At 35.6% G+C, this 26,436-nt stretch overlaps 1 protein-coding gene across 1 annotated transcript in view; it reads right to left on the reverse strand.

The window, feature by feature from the left end:
• Positions 1–23,580: 23,580 nt before the first annotated feature.
• Positions 23,581–26,436, reverse strand: part of LOC105199966 (target of rapamycin complex subunit lst8) — a 62,113-nt gene continuing 59,257 nt past the window's right edge. Inside the window, exon 7 of the mRNA XM_026139058.2 lies at positions 23,581–23,771. Coding sequence (XP_025994843.1) covers positions 23,647–23,771 — 125 coding nt within the window. The 3' untranslated portion in view covers positions 23,581–23,646. The remainder of the gene's footprint in view (positions 23,772–26,436) is intronic.

The raw sequence follows: 26,436 nt of genomic DNA on the forward strand, positions 1-26,436 counted from the left end.
CAAAAACGACGAAATCGCTAGATCGGCATTATAATAAAGACGAGAGACAGAGACGAGAACGAAAGACGAAGACAAGAGATAGAGACGAGAACAAAGACAAAGACGAGAGATAGAGACGAAAACGTAAGATGAAGACAAGAGATAAGCAGCTACGGAAAATAGCGTGACAAAAATCAACGCTGCGAGAAACGCGTGCACCAGACGCGGACAACGGTCATATTGCGTTTAAAGATTGGACGACGATCATTTTCTACTGTTTTCTTCTAACCTACCTATTGGCGCAAACAATGGAGGCACTTGGACAAATCCAACAAGTCGCTAATAAAATTCGGACATCTTCACGCCCAGCTGTATATGCGCTGTATCGGCTTGTATTTGAAGAGGAGGAAAATCGCGCTAGCCGCAAACGACTGCGTGAATTTCGTGGCTTCGATTTTAATGACGCATCTCAAGAATTCAAAACGAAATACGAATATTCTGCTGTCTTTACAATCGGCGACCTGACGTCAATGTGTAATATTCTTGGATTAAATTACACAGGTACCAAAGAAGATCTAAGATAGAAAATAATACGAGCGCTTATGGATATCCAATCATTGGCACCACACGAAGATGACGACGTCGACTCAGGAGAAGAATCTGAGAAGTCAGAGAGAGCAGAAGAGTTGCCGCATAGACGACAAACGAAAATGAGAGCAAGCAGTGACATAGATGCTTCCTCTCATTCGAGCAACGATTCGTATCAAACTCCACCGAGACACAGGAGACAAGACAGAACAAAAATTACGTTCAATTTTAAAGATATAGAAGACACCATTCGTCCATTTGACGGGAGCGATGATTGCTCAATCGAAAAGTGGATCGCAGATTTTGAGGAGCTGGCAGCATTATTCAAGTGGGATGCCATGCAAAAATTGGTGTTTGCACGTAAGTCTCTTAAAGGCGTTGCTAAAACATTTGTACGTGGGTTGAGCATTACGCAATTCTGGAAACAATTAAAGGAAGTCCTTAAGGAGGAATTCAGTCTGAAAGTGAGCAGCGCTGATATTCACCGAAAGCTTGCTAAAAGAAAAATAAAAAGAGACGAAAATCTGCAAGAATATTACCTATCTATGAGAGAGATAGCGTCGCAAGGTAATATCGACGTCGAGTCGGTCATTCAATACATTATTGATGGCGTTCCGGATAACAGCAACAAGGTCGTATTGTATGGCGCCAGGAATTATAACGAGTTCAAAGCGCGCCTTCGTACTTACGAAAGGATGCAGGATCGAGAAACCGCCAGCAGCAAAGGGTATCTTAAGAAGGAAACCATGGGTAAACCAACGAAAGACGATGCCAAATCAGAGAAAAACGATGCTAAGAGGACAGCGAAGGACAGATGCTACAACTGCGGCGAGGGTGGACACCGATCGACCACATATCAATTTAAAGAGCGAGGTAAAAAATGTTTCGGTTGTAATGATTTTAGCCACGAAGCAAAAAACTGTCCATCTAAAAATTCTAAGAAATCGCAGGTAACAACTAACGTACTTGTACAATCTGTCGATACGAGTCGAATGCTTAAAGAAATTGTAATCGGAGATAATAGTTTGTGTGCTTTAATAGATACAGGTAGCCATCTGTCCTTGATGCGCGAAAACATGTTTACGACAATTAATATATCAAAGCTGTGTGAATTGCATGTACTGTTGACAGGTATTGCTCAAGGTCAAGTTACGACGCTTGGATATTTCCAGACGACGATCATTATAGACAATGTTGATTTTCCTATAACATTTTATGTGGTTCCTTCAGGGGCTTTAACTGTCGATATAATTTTAGGAACAGATTTTATTAATCAAACTGAGATCACTATCAACCAAGATGGCATTAAAATTACGAAACCTAACGCTTTAGTTTTTCTTTCACAGATTGAATTACAACAGAACAATGACGAACTAATTCATACAGATTTGAATATTGATAACGAATCGAGAAAGACGGTGGAATGCATGATGTCGGCGTACAAACCGAATAAGATTAAAACGACAGATACCGAATTAAAAATAACGTTAAAAGAAGAAACACCCATTTATCAGTCTCCACGACGATTGCCGCCGAAAGAGAGAGAAAGCGTTGAAAAACAGGTGAACGATTGGTTGCATGAAGGAATTATAGAACCGTCTTCGTCTGAATATGCAAGCCCTGTAGTAGTTGTTAAAAAGAAGAACGGTTTTCTTCGACTCTGTGTCAATTATAGAAAATTAAATCGAATAATGGTTAGAGACAAATACCCACTTCCGGTGATGGATGAACAAATCGATTTATTAACAGAAGCTAATATATTTAGTACGATTGATCTAGAAAATGCATTTTTACATGTTAACGTAGAAGCATCCAGTAGAAAATATACAGCTTTTGTAACTTATCAGGGTCATTATCAATTCCGAAAAGTGCTTTTTGGATTATGTAATTCTCCACCTGTTTTCCAACGATTTATTAATCATATTTTTAGACCTCTAGTTAACGAAAAAATCTTGTTGACTTATCTGGACGATTTGATTGTAATTGCAAACGATGTGGACGAAGGTATTAGACGCTTGCAAAGAGTACTCCAAGTCGCGAGTGATTACGGTTTAAATATTAATAAAAGGAAATGTCAATTACTACAATCAAAAATAGAATATCTAGAATACATTATAGAAGCCGGTGAGATCCGCCCATCTCCTAACAAGATACAAGCTGTCTTAAATTTTCCGAAGCGTTCGTTAAAAGATGTACAGAGTTTTCTTGGACTGTCTGGCTATTTTAGAAAATTTATTGAATTTTATGCCATGAAAGCTAGACCTCTAAGTGATATGTTAAAAAAAGGGAACACATTTCAATTCGGTTTCAAAGAGAAAGAATCATTTGAAAAATTAAAAGCAGATTTAAGTAGAGATCCTGTTTAAAAAATTTTTAATCCGAAGTTTGAAACAGAACTGCATACTGACGCATGCAAGGACGGTCTTGAAGCAATTTTATTGCAAAGAGATCATGCCAGTAAAAAATTACACGCGGTGTATTATTTGAGTTATAAAACGACTGAGATAGAGTCCAGATATACGAGCTACGAATTAGAGATTCTCGCAGTAGTAAGAGCCTTAGAAAAATTCCGACATTACCTGTTAGGCATTAAATTTAAGCTTGTTCCTGATTGTGCCGCATTTAAACAAACCATGAGTAAAGCTAAATTGTCTGCTAAGATAGCAAGATGGGTTTTATTAATTGAAGAATTTGACACTATCGTAGAGCATAGAGTAAATTCAAGAATGAAGCATGTCGATGCGCTCAGTCGCTATCCGGTGATGGCAATTAGTAGTGAGGATAATGTCACAATTCGAATAGCCAGTGCACAAAAGAATGATCCAGAGCTACAGGCCATTATGGAAGTACTGAAAGTTAAATCTAATGATGACTACTTTATACGTAATGACATATTATATAAATTCAAAGACGGTCTTGAATTGCTGGTTGTACCATAAGACATGCAAAATGAAGTCATCCAAATGGCTCACAGCAAAGGACATTTTGCAGTTAAACGTATGGAAGAAAGCGTTAAACAAGAATTTTATATTCCAATGTTAACGAAAAAGATCGAAAATGTAATCGCTAACTGTGTTCCTTGTATTTTAAGCAACAAAAAGGAGGGCAAACAAGAGGGATTTCTTAATCCATTAGATAAAGGAGATTTTCCGTTACAAATTTATCATCTTGATCATTTGGGACCGCTAGATTCAACTAACAAAAATTACAACCACATTCTTGCCATAATTGATAGCTTCACCAAGTTTATCTGGTTGTATCCCACAAAGTCTACGACGTCTAAAGAAGTAATTTCGAAGCTACAATTGCAAAGTCAAACCTTTGGAAATCCCACTTGTTTTATTACTGATAGAGGCACTTCTCTTCCTTAGAATTTCAGGAATATTGTAAAAATAAGGAAATCAAACACTCAATGATTACCACTGGTTTGCCTCGGGCAAATGGACAAATTGAGCGAATTAATAGGACGATTATTCCTGTATTAACTAAACTTGCGTTGAACGATCCTACGAAGTGGTATAAATTCGTACCTAAAATTCAACAAACTTTAAATGCTACATTCCAAAGAAGTATTGGCATGACTCCTTTCGAATTGCTACTAGGCGTAAAAATGAAACAGAAAGATAATCTAGCAATTAAAGATATACTCGATAAAGAATTTCAGTTGCAGTTCGAACAGAGTCGTGATCAATTACGTGAGCGAGCAAAAAGTCAAATTGTAAAAGTACAAGAAAAAAACCGTAAGACATATAATTTAAGAAGACGCAAACCAACCAAATATAAAATAAATGACCTAGTCGCAATTAAAAGAGTCCAATTGGGGCCTAGCAAAAAACTTTGTGCTAAATATCTTGGTCCTTACAGAATTATAAGCGTAAAGTCAAACAACACTTATGATGTCAAACGCGAATTGCCTGGTGAAGGTCCGATTAAAACTAGTACTTGCGCGGAATATATGAAACCCTGGTTCACAGTATTATAGTTATCTGGGCCAGATAACATTTCAGGACGGCCGAGTATAGGAGGGTTTTAGCCATATTCGTGTTATTTGTAATACGTGCGCATTGAAGAGCATCGCGCTCTGGGGCGAGCTGCGAGCGGAGACTTGTTAGCGAGTTTGACAAGTGAGAGGCGAGTTTGAATGACAGCGGATCAGCTTGTGTAAAATATATCGTTACTCATGTAAATCGAAATACGCCTGCTATTCAACCTCACACTTCCTACAATATTTTATGATAAATTTCTCATAATATATTTTTACGCACAAGTTTAGTAAGGAATAAGATATTTTAGAATATTCTAGGATATTATAGAATATTATAGGATATTATAAAGTATAGTATATCATAGAATATTATAGGATATTATAAAGTATAGTATATTATAGAATATTATAGGATATTATAAAATATATGATATTATATGACATTATAGGAAATATTTCTTATATTAAATTTTATAGATTTCAAAGTTCGTCATAAAAACATTATGAAAAATGTATCATAAAATGCATATCACTGATTATCATTAAAAAGAATTGACACATTGTACAAATTTTTGTTTTACATTATTAAGTTTGTATAGAATGTTATAAAATATTATAAGATATTATAAAAATATAAGATATTATAGCTTTTACAAAATTTTATAGCTTTCAAAGTTCGTTATGAAAATATATTATGAGAAATGTATCATAAAATATTAAATGCATAATATCATTGTTTATCATTGAAAAGGATTAACTCATTGTATAAGTTTTCACATTTTACCTTATTAAGTTTATATAAAATATTATGGGATACTATAAGATATTGTAGAATACACATTATAGAATATTATAAGAACTGTAGCTTTTATAGTTTTCGAAGGTTGTTATGGAAATATATTATAAGAAATATATCATAAAATAATAAAAGCGTAATATAATTGTTTATGATTGAAGAAGATTGATCCATTGTACAAATTTCATGTTTAACGTTATTGAGTTCTTATAGATTACTATAGGAAATTCAGCTTTAATAAAATATTATAGCTTTCAAAGTTTGTTTTGAAAATATATTAGGAGTATAAATAAGTTTCCACCGTTTCACAAAAAATGGCGCCACTAGTATGTTATGGTTGAAATTGTCTGTTGTAAAACGTTATATTGTAAGGTTGGACATCGGGCAACAACATAACCTTAAAATATTAGCGATTTTGTATCAGCATCATATATCTTTTTCCGTGCGAAAATGTCGAGTTTTGAGCCGAATAAGCGTCATTTGCGGGAGCTTTTGATTTACTTCTTTAATTTGAAGAAATCTGCAGCCGAGGCGCATCGATTGCTTGTAGAAGCATATGGTGAGGCTGCCTTAAGTGAGAGAAGTTGCCGTAAGTGGTTTCACAAGTTTAAGAACGGTGAATTTGACGTCGAAAACAAAGAACGTAGCGGAAGGCCGAAAGTGTAAGAAGAAGAAATCATGGAGACCACCTGGCCATGCTTCAACATCGACAGCCAAGCCGAACATTCATGGAAAAAAGCTCATGTTGTGTATTTGGTGAGATCAGCTTGGTGTCGTGTTATGAGTTGCTCAAACCGAATGAAACCATTACTGGGGCTCTCTACCGAACACAATTGATGAGATTGAGCCGAGTACTCAAAGAAAAATGTGCCCACTACTACTTCAGACACGACAAAGTTATTCTTCTGCATGATAATGCTCGTCCACATGTTGCGGCGCTGGTCAAAACCTACCTGGAAACACTCAATTGAAAAGTTTTACCCCACCCTTCGTATTCACCAGACATTGCTCCTTCTGATTACTACCTGTTTCGATCGATGGCGCATGGCCTGTCTGAGCAACACTTCACATCATATGAAGATACAAAAAATTGGGTCGATTTGTGGATAGCTTCAAAAGATGAAGCATTCTTCCGATGCGGTATTCGTATGCTGCCAGAAAGATGGGAAAAAGTAGTGGCCAGCGATGGACAATACTTCGAATAAAACATCAGGTACCGTTCTTTCACAATAAATGTCCAATTTTTGATAAAAAACGGCGGAAACTTATTTATACTCCTAATATTTTGAGAAATATATTATAAAATAGTAACAAATGCGTAATATTATTGCTTATGATTGAGAAACATTAAAGGGATTTATAAATTTCTTTATGTAACTATTAAAATGAACTGTAATATAAAATATTAATGAATTTGATAAAAATCCTGTGTACTGTGACATTGGTATGATTCGTCATATAAGTTAACATTGATATTCTTTCCATTTCTATAAGATCCGTTTATTTTCTATCTGTCATTTTAAGCAGGGAACGCCTCCAACTCAGCGTCTTCAAATTGTACTGGTTTCCCTTCGCATTCTTTGTCGCTAGTGTCAAAATCGCCGCTTTTAAAACGCCGGAACCAGTACTTACATGTTTTTATTGATGGATCATGTTCCCCATATGCTTCACACAGCATTCGATGTCCATCTGCATTTTTCCTCAAATTAAAACAAAAAAGCAGCGCTTCTCGCAAATGGTGTTTTGCTGGTTGACATGGTTAGAGCACAAAGAAAGTATGTTATTTACACGTCAGCGACACGACACGTACTGATTTTTAGCGGGAAATGATGACGCTTGAACTTGGATATAGTTACAAGTTGGTCCGTTGCGAGTTAATGCTAGTTACGTCATCTGTTGTAAATCCCTCCAAACTTATTTGTACATCCTATTTTTTCTGAACATATAATAAGATGTATGTATGTAAGAACAAAGTTGTAGGATTTGATTTAATTTTGAGAATTTATTTAAAATTTAAAAGAGGTAAGAAATCTATGAATTTATTAAATTTTTATTTTATATTTATTGTTTGTTTTATAATATTTTATTGATATTTTTATATTTACCTTTTTTTATAACGTTAATACAAATGAAGAAGGAAATATTATAATAAATTAACATTAAATTATTCAAAACAATGATTTCTTTAATGAACTAGTTTCTTGTAAAATAGCATATACATATGTTAAACTAACATTTCCTATTTTCCATTTGAGTCTTGCCAAAACAAACTTGTCTTACTGATAGACGATTTGGCGTTGTAATCCAGATATTTTTACAAATGAGTTTATTTGGTTTTGATAAAACATTTTATTGACTATACAGAATGTCCGAAATTCGCGAATTACACTATAGTAAGAATACTTAAAAAAAAATTACTTAAGAAAAACAGTTGAGTGTATACAAAAGTTTTAGTTTTTTTAAATTTTTATTTGTTTATCATATAATACAGTGACTAAAAATCAATTTAAAAAATATGTTCCTTTACTTTTTATAACTTTCTGTTACTTATTGGATATCTTTGTGAAAGAAGGATATCAGAGGCATTGAATTCATAGAACTATTTTCGTATTTCTGTCACATCTCTTAATGCTCGAATCATACTAGCGATTGGCATTTGCGTTTGCATCTATAATTATTTCTGGACCAATCAGAAATGAACTACTGGCGATTCGCGATTCCCTTCTAATCATCCATCATTTCTTATAATCGCAGATGCAAACCATTCAACGGCTAATAGTCGTGTGACGGAGTGTTCATGTATCGGAACGAAAATCGAAACATAAACTCTTTATTAGTACATCATGCCACCGAAAAAAGCTGATGAATTTTTAAAAGATATAGAATTTATGTTAATTGATTTAGTAGAATGTAAATCTGTTCTTTGGAATTGTACTTCTGACAATGAGCTCTAGAAAAGAACAAATTTGAAAAATGCAATTTGAGAAGAAGTAGTCTATTCCTTAGAACCTAATTTCTCAGGTAAATATTAATGTGGAGAAAAAAGAAACAGAAAACTTGTTTCTATTAAGCTAATATATGACATATACATAATATACAGGGTGATTCAAAATAACCTATTGGTCCCGAAGCTGGCATATTCGTAATCGAATTCTAAGACGATTTTTCCTTTTGCAAAAATTTGTCCGGAGCTTAGTTTTCAAGTTACAATAAGAATTAGTTAGCGTATGACGGGTCAGGTACAAGTGGTAGACAGGGGCGGCGCGACTCACTGTTACACGCGGGTATTTCTGTGGGGCACCTCCTGCGCTCAAATGACAACAAAAGTACATGGACAGCACATTCCTATTTAAACTTTCTCTCTCTCTCTCTCTCTCTCTCTCTCTCTCTCTGTGTGTGTGTCACTTTAATTATGCTACATTTAACTTGTCAAATTTCGATCTGTCATCCGGCCGTCAAATATCGGGATAACCGTGAAATCTTCAAGTAAGTTTACATTATTATAATAAATGTACGCCCGCGAATAATAAAAATTAATGCAAATTAGATTACTTAAATGTGCACTTGCAAGTAGCACTTTTAAAACACACAAAAAGGGATAGAAAGAAGAGAGAGAGAGAGAGAGAGAGAGAGACGGGGGGCTTTGAACAAGTTTAAGCCCGTTTACTTACGCACACGGCGATCAGCTTATTGTTTTCACGATACGACAGTTCAATTTAAATTTGTCCTTTATCCAGATCTATCCCTCGAAGTTGTTTCATAGTTCACCACATTTACATATTTACTCTGCATTTGATTGATAAACGCGCAACTACGCGACGAACCGATCGATCGACTTTATTAATTACTATTAATCACTACTGTAAACACTACAATCATTTGATGCGTTAAAATTACTCGAAGAAACACATATTTACGTTACAATCACACAACACGTGTTCACTCGACGATATGAAGCAGTCGACTGAGTGTTATTGGTTATGTCGTTATAAGAGTGTCGAACGATTGGTTAAAGCCATAAGTCAAAACGCGGTAATTCAAAATGAAAATATTGATTAATACGATTTACATCGATACAATTTATTAGAAAAATGTGGCAAATGCATGTTTATTATTACTTGTTAAAAATTGTAAGTGACTTTATCAAGATAATTATTTAGAATATTTATTATAAAAAGAAACTTCAAGGATATAATTCTTGAATTCTCCTTGCAGCAACGGATAATCTGTCCTTTTCAGGGCAACCAAATATTTTATTTCGAGAAATATTTTCACAGTTTTTGCAAATATTCAAAACTAAGAAATAAAAAAAAATGTTTAAAAAAAATTGATTTTGATAAAATTATTTCTTGAATATTTAGAATGAATAATAATTATCTTGATAAAGTCACTATCATACAATTTTTAACAAATATTGATAAACATGCATTTGCAACATTTTTCTAATAAATTGTATTGATGTAAATTGTATTAATCAATATTTTTATTTTAAATTACCGCGTTTTGACTTATGGCTTTAACCAATCGTTCGACACTCTTATAACAACATAACCAATAACATCCAGTCGACTGCTTCATATCGTCGAGTGAACACGTGTTGTGTGATCGTAACGTAAACACGTGTTTCTTCGAGTAATTTTAACGCAATCGAATGATTGTAGTGATTAGAGTAGTAATTAATAAAGTTGATCGATCGGTTCGTCGCGTAGTTCCGCGTTTATCGATCAAGTGCAGAGTAAATAGTGTAAATGTGGTAAAATATGAAACAACTTCGAGGGATAGATATGGATAAAGGACAAATTTAAATTGAACTGTCACATCGTGGAAACAATAAGCTGATTGCCGTGTGCGTGAATGACCGTGCTTAAACTTGTTTAAAGCCCCCCTTCTCCCCCGTCTCTCTCTCTCTCTCTCTCTCTCTCTCTCTCCTTTCCTTTTTGTGCGTTTTAAAAGTGCTACTTTTAACTTGCAAGTGTACATTTAAGTACTCTAATTTGCATTAAATTTTATTATTCTCGGGCGTACATTTATTATAATAATGTAAACTTACTTGAAGATTTTACGGTCATCACGATATTTGACGACCGGATGACAGATCGAAATTTGACAAGTTAAATGTAACATAATTAAAGTGACAGAGAGAGAGAGAGAGAAAAAGAGAGAGAAAGACAGTTTAAATAGAAATGTGCTGTCCATGTACTTTTGTCAGTCATTTGAGCACAGGAGGTGCCCCACGGAAACACCCGCGTGTAACAGTGAGTCGTGCCGCCCCTGTCTACCACTTGTACCTGACCCGTCATACGCTAACTAATTCTTATTGTAACTTGAAAACTAAGCTTCGGACAAATTTTTGCAAAAGGAAAAATCGTCTCAGAATTCGATTACGAATATGCAAGCTTCGGGACCAATAGGTTATTTTGAATCACCCTGTATAATATAATTATGTATAAAGTGAAAGTTAAGAGAGGTTTGTGTACAAATAAACTGCATTCTTTTAAAGTAACGTCCTTATTCTTTGTAGGTTCTATTGTAGCAAGCAGATTCAAAAGTATGAGATACTTTCATGTCAAATTTGAAGAGTGAAGGAATCTAAACGCAGCAGAAAGGACACTGCAAATATGTACATTCCAAAGTGGTATTTGTACGATCATTAAAGTTTTTACAGAAGACAGTAGTTCAGAGCACTTTCTTCTCAAATATCACTATTTCCTTGAAAAAATATGATGGTCCCATATCACAAATAAAGCAGATTTCAAGTGAAACTTTAACACAATGTTTATCAGAAAAATAAGTTATTGAAAAACTACGAGTCTTAAATGTTTATTACAATGATTCAATAAAAGTAAGCTATTATTGAAATAGCTACTACTTTGATATTTGTACATTTTGAGTAATTAGTACCATAAAATTATTTGTAACGTTTATCAAATTTTATTCTTGAAATGTTGTTACAGAAATTTATGATTTGATCAATGGAAGAATTCGATAATTTTACAGATTTATCGATAGTCTCTGTAAATTTTGGCATAGTAAGTTTTAAATAGTTGATATTATAAACTTCCAGAATATTAACTTTATCTTATTTCAGCCAGCATCTCCCGTGCATCAATCTTCGCAGCTTGTGTTTGTTTTTATAGAAACAACTTCGCAAAATACAACTTTTATTTCAACATCAACAAATCCAGTATTTGCTTTATTAGCTTACAAAATGCAAGGTACCAGTAATCAGATGTCTACTAAACGAGGATCAGGTAAAAGAAAGCCTGATAATTTAATGAAAGAAGTAGTTGGTACTATTAAAATTTTGTGCCAACTAATTTATTTCAGACTAATTCATCTATATCTATTGACTTTGCACATACATTAAGGATGTTTATCGTAGCAAGACTACACGAAATGATGCCTGACAACGTAGGATATGTGAAAATGAGTTACTATAATTACTGTCTCAGTTCGAATATACGAGAGGTGTCCGTAAATTAAGGTCTCCAACAACGCCGCGTCGCAACGAACAGCGCTAGGCGAAATCCGACAATACGGTCATGTTTCTTGGTTCCCCCTTCACAAAATGCCCCTTGATAGAGCTCGCTTGGACGTTTAGTTTTGGCACAGCAGCCGTTTGCGATAAAAAGGACACTCGCCGCTCCCGCCAAGTGTAAACTTCGTTCCATCAAATTTTTGAACTTTAAGGACACAATCCCAGTTGAAATTCATCGGCTCATATGGAGAACAGTGCATGGACATCAAAAATGTGAGGAAATAGTGTTTACAGGCCGTACGAATGTCCAAGAAGAGCCTGATAGAAGAAGGCCCTTGATTTCAGATGAAACGGTGGCGAAGGTGGAGGAGCTACTGCTTCAAGATGATTTTCTCCATATGTGGCTGTCAAGTGACGATGAATTTCAATCAAAATGGTACCCTTAAAGTTAAAAAATCTGGTGACGGAACGAAGTTTGCACTTGGCGAGAGCGGCGAGTGTCCCTTTCATCGTGAACGGCTGCTGTGCCAAAACTCAGCGTCCGAACAAGATCTACCAAGCGGCATTTTGTGAAGAGGAAACCAAGAAACACGACCGTATTATCGGATTTTGCCTAGCGCTGTTTGTTGCGACGCGGCATCGTTGGAGACCTTAATTTACGGACACCCCTCGAATATAGTGATATTTTCATTATAATATAATTTTTATATTTATATAACTTTACACATACAAAGTGTAGAAAAAGTTTCGGACCTCTTGATTTTGAAAACTAAGTATTAAAAAAAAAATTCAAACAAAAGTTGTAGGGCATAAAATGGAGTATTTATTGATGATATCAGTTTGGCCTTCGGAGATGTGGCCAAGGTCAACTCAAGATCAAATTTTTAAAATGGATTTTTATAAATTCAATACTTTATTTTTTATTGCAGAATCTAATAGGACTTTACAAAACATTATAACAAAGAATTATGTTGGTAAGAAGGTCAAAAAGCGAGCAAATTAGATGGAATATATCTATTCAAATATTCTACATAGAACAACGTCTTAGGCTTAAACGAAACGTTTCGACTGTACTAAACCTTTTTCAATCGCAATAATTAATAAAACTGAGTATTAAAACAATTTTTGTCAGTCACAATACTAATAATAATTCATGGAGTCGAGTCAATTTACACAATCCGTCAAATATATCGCTGACAGGAACACGAACGCTGTAAGTGTCCAGATTGCTCGTTTGGAGGCAATAATGTTTACTGGTGTGTGAATATCTAGCCGCAAATTCTTTGAAACAATTGGTACCTACGTTAATCCACAATGTGTTCGTCAATATCAAATAGTTAGTCACAATACAATACAACAATGTTAAAAAAGTACCTCGATTGAATCTTTCGTGGATGTCAAATTACGATCAGATTGTCTAATGTATACTGTAACTAACAAGGGGAGGATTCGGCGGCTCACCCTGGGATTTCGACCCTAATTTTTTTAATTATTCTGCAGATGAAAAAAACGTGTAACGGCGTTTGATTGAATAAGCCTTAGTTTCGGAGACATAAATTTGTGAAAATTGGCCATATCTGTTATATATGATTGAATATCACACTGTGCAAAGTTTTTCATCTACTGGTGTGCATGATATTGATCTCCCAGGTAATCTGAAGCAGAAAAATAAAAGGGCGTTTTACTTTATATACATGTAGTTTCAGTTTGATGAACTATGTGATAATGCACCCCGTAGAACGCATTGTCCCGGCGAACATCGACCGGAAAAAGGCCGCCGGGCCATAACCGGCGCCACCACAGATGCCCATTAAAAATGTTTAATTGCGTCCACCGAAATACTGCCTGGCGGCAATCACCACCAGAAGAGATGCGCCGAGTCATCGCACGCGCTGAGTCGGCGCGCACACGCACTCAGAAGACACGCGGTCTTCCCTATCCTGACGACTCCGCTGTCAAGCGCCGAATTTACCCTTATATTTTATTACCCCTTGAGGTACAAACGAAAATAAAAGTGGTACAAACGGGTACAAACGACGCTCTTTCGAATGCCGTTGGCCGTTTTTCGATATCTTATACAATGGCTAACTTCTCGATGGAAGTGGGGTAAAACTGAAAAGCGCTGTATCTCCGAACCCTTTGAGGTACAAACGAAAACAAAAGTGGTACAAACGGGTACAAACGATGCTCTTTCGAACGCCGTTGGCTGCTTTTCTATATCTTATAAAATGGCTAATTTCTTGGTGGAAGGGTGTATGTAAAAACTGAAAAACGCTGTATCTTCGCACCCCTTGAGGTACAAACGAAAACAAAAGTGGTACAAACGAGTACAAATGATGCTCTTTCGAATAGCGTAAACAAAATTTAAAAATCTGTTAGTTGAGCATTTTTTATTTTTTTACCCCCTTATGTTTTATTACCCCTTGAGGTACAAACGAAAATAAAAGTAGTACAAACGGGTACGAACGACGCTCTTTCGAATGCCGTTGGTCGTTTTTCGATATCTTATACAATGGCTAACTTCTCGATGGAAGTGGGGTAAAACTGAAAAGCGCTGTATCTCCGAACCCTTTGAGGTACAAACGAGAACAAAAGTGGTACAAACGGGTACAAACGATTCTCTTTCGAATGGCGTAAACAAAATTTAAAAATCTTATAGTTGGGCGCTGGCCATTTTTCATCCCTTAATATCTCTTTACCCCTTGAGGTACAAACGAAAAGAAAAGTGGTACAAACGGGTACAAACGAAGTACAATCGATCTGTATTAATTATTTTTGTTTTTAATAAAGTTGGACGCTAACTTCACATCGGTGCCCGGGTAGAGGTGCTTAGCGCTCCTACACGGTGTTTCCGCTGTTTGATTCAGACCGGAAGCACGACAGACCATCAGAGTCTTTCAAATCTTTCGCGTATGTGGAATTTGAATCCGCTGCAAGTATGCATAGCAATAGGAATCTTAATTTCCTGTTGCTATGCGCATTATTAACGTGGTTGTACTGAGTACAATAAATTGCATGGAAGTAGGAGAAAGTCCGGTCCGTAAATGATAACATGATTTGCAGTAAAAATCTGCTTTTATTATATTATATGGTTATCTACAACACGTATAATATACAAAAGTTCTTTTAGGTTTTGTGTAATTTGTTGGCCCTGAAAAGGACCGTTTGAAGACGTTGGTGTTAGCGCGGCTGGTATGGACGGTGTTTAACACATTCGAATTTCCCGCGGCTTTGATGGCGGCGTGGAACGAGATGGTCATTCTGCTTGCCTTTTTGTACGGTGCGTCGTCTCTGCTGAGCAACGGGATTCCCGGCGAGCTCTACGTGGCGCTTTGGGATGGCGGGAATTTTGTTGGTGGTCCAATCCGCTGCATCCTCTCAAACGGCTCCGGCGGTCTTTGCGCTCCCGGCTGCGGTGCCGGTGGAAAGGAGTGACCTCAGGCGCAGCGTGTTGAGCCCTGCAAGTGCTAGAGACCTTCGGTGGTTTCGGCAGTTGTAACACACGATCCTCCTTGTCTCTGGCTTCACCTGCGTGGCCGCGTCGTCGGCTCATCTCTTGGTGGGTGACAGCGGTGGTAAGACCAGTCAAGGGATCTCGCGAAACCGAGGTGAAGTGTATCTCCAAATGCGGCGATCTTTCTCTGCCAGGTATACCCGTGATGGCCTAGTGCGGCTCCAAGTCGAGTGGTATCAATTTCCACGGCAGCAGCTCGAGCGTTGTAATGGTCGTCTCGGTACTCTGTGCTTGCCTCATATGAGATGAGCGTAAAATGCGCCTTTACCTACAAGTGTGTGTAATGCCTTATAAGGCCTTGAAGAGGTGCCTTACCTTCGTTACGCCTTGTATTCTTTTTCTGTAGGATTTTAAATGCGAATAACTCCTTATTGTTTCAGCCACCTGTTTTTGTATCACGCGCGCATGCTGGACCGCGTACTCCGCTGGCGCGCTTATTTGCGCGCGGTGGCCGTCGGGCTGCCATTTGGCAGATGCCCGTAGTGTAAAGCGGGCTGCCGTTCGGCAGGCGCTCGCATATTGTGGCCTGTATAAACCGCTATAAAGACATATAACGTGCAAAAAGCAATGTAAAACTCATGACAATATCTTTGGATTACATGGATATCTGATTGGATTTCACTTTGACAGATATTATAACCTTCAAATGTGTAGAATCGCGTGGTGATAATAAGATTTGGTTTCAGATTAATTAATTTATTTAATCATCGGTAAGTCGCATGTAGCACGCTATACAATAGGCGGGAGCATGGAGCAAAAGAGTAACATAGTAATGTATTACACTATTTGTGAAACCTTTGAACCACTAACCGTAAATGAAGCTCTCTCAAGCAATGATGGTTTAAAATGGAAAAAGCAATGCATGCAGAGATTAACTCCTTTCAAGAAAATATGGGGCTTGTAGACAAACCTACCGGTATAAATATTGTAAAAAATAAATGAGTTTTAAAAGCGTAATGCCGATGGTGATGTTATACAGTATAGAGCTAGATTAGTAGTCAAAAGGTTCATCCAAAAATGCGGAATTAATTTTACAGAAACTTTTTCTCCTGTGGTTAAACACAGTTCTATTAAGATGTTAATTGCTCTTGCTTCAGTTGGACTTAAAAATAGATCATTTAGATGTTCAAACGGCTTTCTTACACAATAATTTAGAAGAAAAAAATCTATATGACTCAACCTAAAGGTTTTATTAAACCTGGAAAGGAACATAAAGTTTATATCTTAAAGAAAGCAATTCATGGATTGAAACATTCCTCCCGTATTTGGAATAGTAAAGCTAGAGATATACTTATTAAGCTAGGTTATAAACAATGCAACATGAACCGTAGGTATTTATAAAGAAAGGAAACGATGATTCTATAGTTATTATAGCATTGTATGTAGATAATTTTTTTATATTCTACAATGACGGTAACGCAGTAAAGATCTTAAAAACATCTTTAAAAAATAACTTTAAAATTAAAGATCTAGGTTGTAGCAAACCGCCTTTTCGCTCTCCCCTCGAACCGTCCACCGTTCCAGGCTGTCCGGTCGAACAACCGCCGGATAGCGAAAAACCGGAGCACGGCGCCTATAAGACTTTCAAACCGGTATAGCGCGCGAACACGAATCCGCGCGTCGAGATCTCCGCGCGCACGTGCTCGAGAAGCGACCAAAGTGGCGGTCGCTGCCGATCTCGAGCGGCAGGGATTTTTCCTCCGTAACCGCACCGTTCCGTACCCCTGCCCTCGAGACTCGGCTATATAAGCACCGCCGCTTCTACAGTCAAGGCTTCTTTTCCGAATTTTGTCTGCAAAAGAAATGCCTCCTAGAGCTAGCCTGAAGTTAAGCGATCTTAGCTTCTGCCAAGAGATCTTGGCGACTAGCCGTCCGCCTCCTAAACTCCCGACTTACGGGCTCAAGTAAATTTTGGGCTCCACCGGGAGATCCTGGTAGTCAGCATTTCCGATCCGCTCTTCTTGCTCGGCATCGACTCACGACTCGGGGTGTGGAGTTCCGCGCCTTCACCAAGTGATCTTGGCGTAAGTCAATTGCCACCGCCGCACAACATCGCGGTATTAACCGCAGCGCGCCGCGACCGTGTTCGAACAACAGTACAGCTGTACCGCGTGCGCGACGTCTTTGGCCGTGGCCGCGGCCTTCAGCAAGGCCACGACACCGACGCGTAAACAGGGATTCCGAATTCCGAGAAACTCGGCTCGGAATCCCTCGCTTGTACATAACACCGCGCCTTGTAAATACCGCGTTCGATAATTCCCGTCTTCGGCATCCGCGTTCTATTTTCCGTCTTCGTTCGTCCGCGCGTTCTGTTTCCGCTCGTCCGTCCGCGCGTTATAATTTCGTTGTCCGTTCGCGCGTAAAAGTAAGTTCTCGTTGCGTCCGTCCAAGCGTCATCGCCATTTGTCCGTCCGCGCGTCGCGTTCAGAACGCTACTTGTTTTGTATTATACCGAAATAAACCACGCTTTGTTCACCATTAACAAACGTCTAATTCTCTTGGCGACCTCTCCGCGTCCTCGTCCGCCGAAGTCAGTCGCCCCGTGCGCGGAAAAGTCAGGTGGTTACAAGGTCCGGTCACTCATGCATTAGGCATGAAAATTGAGCAAAATAAAGAGAAAGGTGAAATAAAAGTCAGTCAAAAGCAGTATATAATTTCTTTGTTGACAAAATTTGGAATGCTAGAATGCAATCTTGTAAGAACTCCGTTAGAGCCTAATGTCAAATTATCTACTGTGAAGAAAGAAATTGATAAAGATAAAATGCCTTATTAACAGCTTATAGGATCTTTACTATATTTAAGCATGATCACTAGACCAGATTAGCTTTGCGATATCTTACTTAAATCAATTTAATGCAAATCATACTCAGGAATATTAGCTAGCAGCCAAACGAATACTTCACTATCTTAAAGGTTCAACGAATCTAGGATTAGTGCATTTGAAGATAAAAGATTGTAAGTTAATCTGGATATGTCGACGCCGACTGGGCTAACGACCTGGGCCTATAAACAGAAAGTCATTTACGGAATACGTCTTTACTTATGCTAATGCTGCCATATCATGGGAATGTCATAAGTAAGCTAGCGTTGCGTTATCATCTACAAAGGCTGAGTATGTGACTCTCAGCAAGGTAGCCAAAGAATCAGTACATTTAAGAGCATTCTTAAACGAAATACTAAGACAAAATAATTTTGTTACATTGTATGACAATAATGACTGCGTAGACTTATATAACGACAATCAATCTGCTCTAAAGATGGCACATAATCTTATTTATCATCAACGTACAAAGCATATCGATACTCGTTATCATTTTATAAGAGAAAAAATTGATAAAGGCAAAATTAAATTAGTGTATATGCCAACTACAATGATGATAGCAGATGTTTGTACTAAACCGTTACATAGCTCAAAACATAAGTGTGTAACTGGCTTAAGACTTTTAAAGTAATAAATAATTTTCCGTTTATTCTTTTTTTAAGCTATAGTTAACGTTATGATTCACTATAATTATCATTTTATTTTGCCTGTGATCAATATAGAAAGATAACTTTATAAGTTTTATTTACTACCTTATTTTAATACGAAAATACTCTTATATTATTCATAGTATTAAGGGCGTATGTTGGAATATAATACTATAAATATCAAGATCAGCGCTCTTAGTGTAACATTCAAAAACAAATTTTCCAGCGTCTTTCTCTTGCATGTCTGTAACTTTTGAGTAATCTAAGCAGTTTTTGGCTCTACGTTCTCGTAAAGGATATTTGTATTGATTCTGCTTGTCTTCAATCTCATCTTCTCGTAAAGGATATTTGTATTGATTCTGCTTGTCTTCAATTTCATCTTCTTCCAGATGATGAAATATATCTTTCTCTTCATCTCGATTCTGAGGATATTGGATATCACTCCCTTCATCAGATTCCGCATCATCTTCTTCCAGAGAATAAGATGTATTTTCCTCTACTAAGAGGAGTAAATTATGTTGCACTTGATCTCTAGGTTGATCATCTTCTGATGAAGTTTCTGGTTTATTTTCGAGGAATACATCTCTTGATTTTGTGATGTTGTGAGTCAAAGGATCGAACAGTCTGTAGGCTTTGCTGTTCTCGCAATATCCCACGAAGATATATCTTTTGCTCTTGGGATCCATCTTTAATCTTTTCTCGTCCAGTACGTGAGCGTAGGCCTCGCATTCAAATATTCTTAAGTGCTTCAAATTGCACATTTATTTGTCCAGACCTCTTGTGGTAATATGCCAGAAAGCTTCTTGGTAGAAGAACAATTAATCAGGTAAACAGCCGTATTTGCTGCTCACATTCTGAATCTTGTAGCATGGATCTAACCTTGTCCATGATGGTTCGATTGTATCTTTCGGCAAGACCATTTTGCTGAGGGCTGTATGGTACTGTCAGTTTGTGTTTGATACCTTTTTCTTTAAGAAAATTTGTTAATGTATTGTTACAATATTCAGTCTCGTTGTCAGACCGAATTATTTTGACTTTGGTATCACATTCTGTCTCTACTATAGCTATAAATTCTTAAATAATCATTTTAACCTCGCTTTTATTTTTGAGAAAATACACGAATACTTTCTTTGAATGGTCGTCAATAAACGTATACAATTTAACATATAGCGCTTACAGCTCCATGATTTGGTAGGCATAGGACCGCACAAGTCAGTATGAATCAAGTCTAATCTGTTTTTAGCTAATTCCTTATCTTCGCTTCTTGTAAATGGCTCCCTTGAATGTTTGCCTTTAAGACATTGTATACATTGTGACTGCTGAGCTATAGATATTTTAGTGAACGCCATTCCTGTAGTAATACCTTCTTTGAGTTGATATAAACTTGGATAGTTCAGATGACCTAGTCTTCTATGCCAAATTTGTTCTGATGCCTTTGCTATGCTAATATTTGCATTCTCAGATTTATTAGTTGTATTGAGATTAATGACATCATCAGCAATGTCTAGTTTGTATATTCCTCCTACTTCGGAACCCGTCATTTGTACTTTACCTTAAACTACGTAATCCTCATCATCATAGATTTTACACCCACTAGAGTCAAAAGTAATTACATAACCTTTCTTCGCTGTTTCGCTGACGGACAACAACAGATAATTTAGGAACATGCATTACATTACAAATAGTTTAATTACAATTACCAAATTGACTTTTTTTATAGGTACGTCACCAGTGCCATTGCTGTAGAGTTTTTTATTGTTTGCAATAGTTACCTCGATATCTGCACCAGTCTGTTCCAAATAGTACAACATTTGCTCTTTAATTGAGCTCATAGTCTTTGAACAGCAGAAGTCGATATACTAGCTGTGCTGATTACTATTATGATGAACGCTGAGGACTGAAAATAATCCTTTTTCGCTGTTTTTCTTCTCAGGTTTCTTGTCAAAGGTTTCGTCCAATGATTTCTTCTCTGACGATTTCTTGGAATCAGCATCTTGAATACGTTTCGGTTTTAAGCAGTGTCTTGTGTAATGTCCGACAGTGTGACAATTAAAACACCATGGTTTCTTTGGTTTAACTTTATCCTTGGTTATTTTTTGTTTTAAATTGGAATACATAGTAATTTGATTTACTTCTTGTTTCCATTTGGTGTCTTGTAGCAATTCTGTCTTAACCAAATCACTTGTAATCGCTGAGGCAGTGTTCAAGGGTAATACACATTGGTTGATATTCCTCAGTGAGTCATTGTAGCATTACCGAGAAATTCATCGTCTACAGGCTTATCCATTGCACGAAGTTTTTCGGAGATTGACATAACTTCGTTGATGTATGCTTCCATAGTAGAAAAATTTTCTAGCCTTACCGAACATAAGATGCGAAGTAATCCCAGACGTCAATTAAGACCTTTATCTTCGAAAGCTTTTTCAAGTGCATTCCATGCACCCTTCGCCGTTTCACAGGTTATAAGGTACGAGAAACAACATTGCTGGACCATGAGATTTATTCTAGATAAGGCCTTCTCATCTCGATGAATTTTTTCTTGTGCAGTTGTGTTATTTTTGGGATATCCAGCGATAGTGTACCATAAATTATCGTGCCGCAAGTAATTTTTTATCTGAAATTTCCAATTTATATAATTGTCTTGTCTTTTGAGTTTTTGGAAACTCACAGTAATATTGGACGTAGATTCTGTCATGTTACCGGTCGAAGGCGTTCTTCTTTAGCAAAAAAAATCTACAAAGGTTATACCTTTCTTATTCTATTTATACCTTTCGTCCAGCACAATCACGTATTACTTAAACATCACGCCTATCGGTAACACGTCCTGAGCCCATAATCTGTAGGAGCTTGGTGATAATAAGATTTGGTTTCAGATTAATTAATTTAATTTATTTAATCATCACTTATAATGGTGAGTCGCATGTGGCACGCTATACAATAGGCGGGAGCATAGAACAAGAGAGTAACATAGAACACAAAAGTAACAGACATGCAAAAGATGTTAGGGAAATTGTTTTTGAATGTTACACTAGAGGCGCTGATCTTGATATTTATAGTATTATATTCCAACAAAATCTCATTTTTTTACGATTTCACACTTTTGCATGTATATTTACTGAAATAAAATAGCACGAATCATATTTTTCAAAAATTAATTTTTATCTTATTTCACACTTATTCATATATATATATATATATATATATGTATTCAAAGAGTGCATATTTTAAACATCCTAATAAACGGGGCACGTCTTTTCGTATGCAAATGAACAATGTGTAAATAAACTATACATATATAGATTGCTGATGTTTTATTCTCCACCACAATTTTCAGGTTCCTCATAGAATGCGCGCCGAATTAATTTCGGTCGAGGTGGTAAGACACCGGAACCAGAGATTCCAGAGGTGTCAAGTTCGAACCCTGGGTGGGGTGTTATTTTTCGCAATAAATTACTTATAGTTTTTTCAGGGGGGGAATGGGTATATAGATGCAAATCAGCATCAATTATTATATTAAATTAATCAATTTAATATAAATAGTGATATTACTAATTCTTATTCGACATGCTGTGTTACGACCGAAATTAATTCGACATTCTGGTTGAATTCGGAGAAGTATATAAAATCACACGAATAAATATAAGCACTAAGATCTAGCTGCGACCAAAAAAGGTTTTCTTACTATCATTGTGTTGTTACATTATCGGTCAAATAACATATTTAAAAAAAGTTTCACTCACACACTATATGGGTCGCCCTAACAAAACTTTGCTGCCGTGCCATTCAAATTCTAGTTGACCGAAAAAGTTAATCAACCATATCAATCAAAAGAGGAGATTTCAAACTTTTTTAATGTCCTGGTCCGAACCTCCTATCTTATTCCGTCTTCACACAACAAGCGTTCGAAACTTCATATGGAGTCTCTCAGATCCACTTATATGTTTAAGGGTTAAAGAATTATAAGTTTGTTAGAGCATATATATGAATATATATATGCTCTAACAAACATACATATGAATATATAAAGTAGTTCATGTGTGTGTACTGTATGGATATAAGTGTATTGATGTCATATCTCCCCGCAATATTTTCGTCTCAAATTAAATGCAGGAATTTTTTAATTAAACAAAAGTTGATAATTATTATGAATGATTAGAGCATAAAGTGGTTGAGTTGGTTGGTATCCAATTTTTAACAAGATAATTATTTAGCCATTGTAGCTGTTGTATTTAGCTGTTGTAAAAGTTGGTGATTGTTAAGAGAAAATCTACAAGTTTGCATCTATATACCTCCTGAAAAAATTGTAAAAAGATTTATTACGAAAAATAACACCCCACCCAGGGTACAAATCTGGCACTTCCGGTCCCGATGTTTTACCACCTTGACCACCGGGGCACAATGATACTTCTCGAGTATATAGATGCAAATTAGCATCAATTATTATATTTAATTAATTAATTAAATAAAAATCGTGATATTACTAATTTTTATTCGACATGCTGTGTTACAACCGGAAAAACAATTCGGTGCACATTCTGGTTGAATTCAAAGAAATGTATAAAATCACACAAATAAATATAGGCACTAGGATCTAGCTACGACCAAAGAAGGCTTTCTTATTATCATTATTCTTACTTATTGTAAGAAAAAAATATAATAGTACATGTATATAAAAAAATAAAAATTATGTTACATTTACTTCAATGGATTTCATTTGTACACACGCACACACATATATATACACGTACGCTTGCATACATATAATAACATAATTTTGAATTCTGAAATGTTTTTATTTAAAAAATCAAATATAATATTTAAGTATTCACTTTCTATTTCTAGTTCGCAGAAACAATTTCATCACGAAAAGCAAGAGCTGTGACAGCTTTCTGATGTCCTTGATATTCCCGTTCTACTGTTCCTGTAGACGCATTCCATAGTCTTGCAACTCCGTCTGAAGAAGCTTAAATATATCAAAACATAAAATATATCAAATAAAGTAAAATTAAATATACAAAATATTTATAAAAGACACTGACAATGAAAAGCAACACCAGTAGTGTATATATTAATTTATTCAATTACAAAAAAATATAAACGTTTTAATTCTGGATTGGTTCATCTTCAGTGCAATACATATACATATATATATATATATATATATATATATAATTTACATTGAAATGTAGATATTAGATTCATATAAATTTCCGTAGTTAAACAGAAACATATTGCTTCATCATTTAATGAATTATGAATTGTAGCTAGGTAGCAGTCCTAACACAAAGGGGGTAACTTAGTTTATGTATTTTAGACAAACCATATGCAAAGGGTAGTAACATAACAAAAAAAAAATAATTCTTTGATTTATGATTGGTACTGAATCTACTTTTTTTGCCGTTACTTAAATTATTTTTCATGCTATCTTTTGTACCATTAATTGAGCGCAATTATTGATCTTGTCGACAGGATCTTTAATCAAGAGTAGGAATGCACCGGATAGTGATTTTTATAGGATAGCCGGATACCAGATAAACATATACTCTCACGGCCGGATACTATTTTGCCGGATAAACCGGCAGAAAATGTTGCAAAAATAAAATAAAATTATTAATCAAATAAAAAAAAACGAAATATTATTTTAAGAAAGCCTTCTTCGGTCGCAGCTAGGTCTTAGTGCTTATATTTATTTGTGTAATTTTCTATACTTCTCCGAATTCAACAAGGATGTGCACCGAATTAATTTTCGGTCATAAGACAGCATAAGAATTAGTAATATCACTATTTATATTAAATTGATTAATTTAATATAATAATTGATGCTGATTTGCATCTATATACCCATTTCCCCCTGAAAAAACTGTAAGAAATTTATTGCGAAAAATAACACCCCACCGAGGGTTCGAACCTGGCACCTCCGGAATCTCCGGTCCCGGTGTCTTACCATCTCGACCACTGGGGCACAGTGATATTTCTCGCAATATTCGTATATGAGTGACAAATTTCTTACAGTTTTTTCAAGGGGGAATGGGTATATAGATGCAAATCATTATCAATTATTATATTAAATTAATCAATTTAATATAAATAATGATATTACTAATTCTTATTTGACATGCTGTGTTACGACCGAAAATTAATTCGGCGCACATCCTTGTTGAATTCGGAGAAGTATAGAAAATCACACAAATAAATATAAGCACTAAGACCTATCTGCAACCAAAGAAGGCTTTCTTACTATCATTGTGTTTTTACACTATCGGTCCAATAACATGTTTGTAATTTGAAATATTATTTATTTTGATAGAAACAATGTTTTATTACCTTCATTTTCAACTTAATCTGAACAATTGTTAAACAATTATTTTTAAAATTAAATATTTAATTTTTTTATTATAAAAATTAACATTTTTGCATTGTCTGGAAGTAATTTATTTCGACTGTCTACATTTCTTTGTAAACGTTTCCTGCGGAACTGAATAGCCTTTCAAAATTTACTAAAGAGGGTAGAACACTTAAATATTTTAAAACAAGATTTTTTAAATTTGGAAATTCGGAATAATGTTTTCTCCACCATGATATAGGATTATCTGTTTTTTTATCAGAGGTAATACCAAATATTTTCATGTGCTGTAGGTTTAAATCACATCAATTTTGCAACAATACCGATAAAAATTTTTTATCAATAGTGTCGCAAAATTGATGGCTGTTTACGATAACCCAAGTTGAGTTGGTTTCCACTAGGACCGAAAAATGTTAGGCGTAACTCTCTCTAGTACCTTTATGATTCGTGAAAACTCAATGCTGTATCGTATTGCCTGAGTTAAATTAGACCTCGAACTCAGCCGCTGGACTGCGTAGAATAGTCAAAATATGAAACAGTACGATTATAAGGCACGATTTAATTTTAAGAACAGAAATATCATGTATGCAAAATTAAATAAGTGTTTTGAATATATTTCTAATTTAAAAGAAAATCCATATAGAAACATGCTCATTAATTCTCGTAGAAACGCTAGATTTTTAGATTCTTGTATTTCAATTAAATGTTTAATGAGATTATATATGCTTTGCGAAAAACCAAATTCTTCGTTATATATTTTCACTTACAAATTAAGTCAAGATCATTTAGAACTTATGTTTAGTATTATAAGACAGCATTTTATATGCAATAATAACTCTAATTCAAAGCAATTTCAAAGTTCAATGAAAAAAATTTTGCTTCATATGGAATTGAAAGAAGATTTATCTGGAAACTATATTCTATTATTAAATATAAATATATTTTACTTCTTCATTAAATTAAATTACGACGATAAATAAAACCGCCAATAATGGAAAATAGACATTAGTAACTGATGAATCAAACTGTGATAATAAAAACTCGTACAAATATATGATATTACTTTTTATTGTAATAAAAATAACTCGCAACTAATTACCCTTCCGCAGTATTATATCATATATATCAGGCTTTGCAGTACGTTTTTTAACAAAAAAAATTGTGAACAATGTGTCGACGCTTTGACAGAACTCCAGCTAAATTTTTATGACCAAGATTTGATTTCCACAAAAAATAAAGGAGGCTTATTATTTCTTTCAAAACATGCAATATTTATGTGTGAGGT

The sequence above is a fragment of the Solenopsis invicta genome, chromosome 11 (assembly GCF_016802725.1).
Source record: "Solenopsis invicta isolate M01_SB chromosome 11, UNIL_Sinv_3.0, whole genome shotgun sequence".
Classification (NCBI taxonomy): domain Eukaryota; kingdom Metazoa; phylum Arthropoda; class Insecta; order Hymenoptera; family Formicidae; genus Solenopsis; species Solenopsis invicta.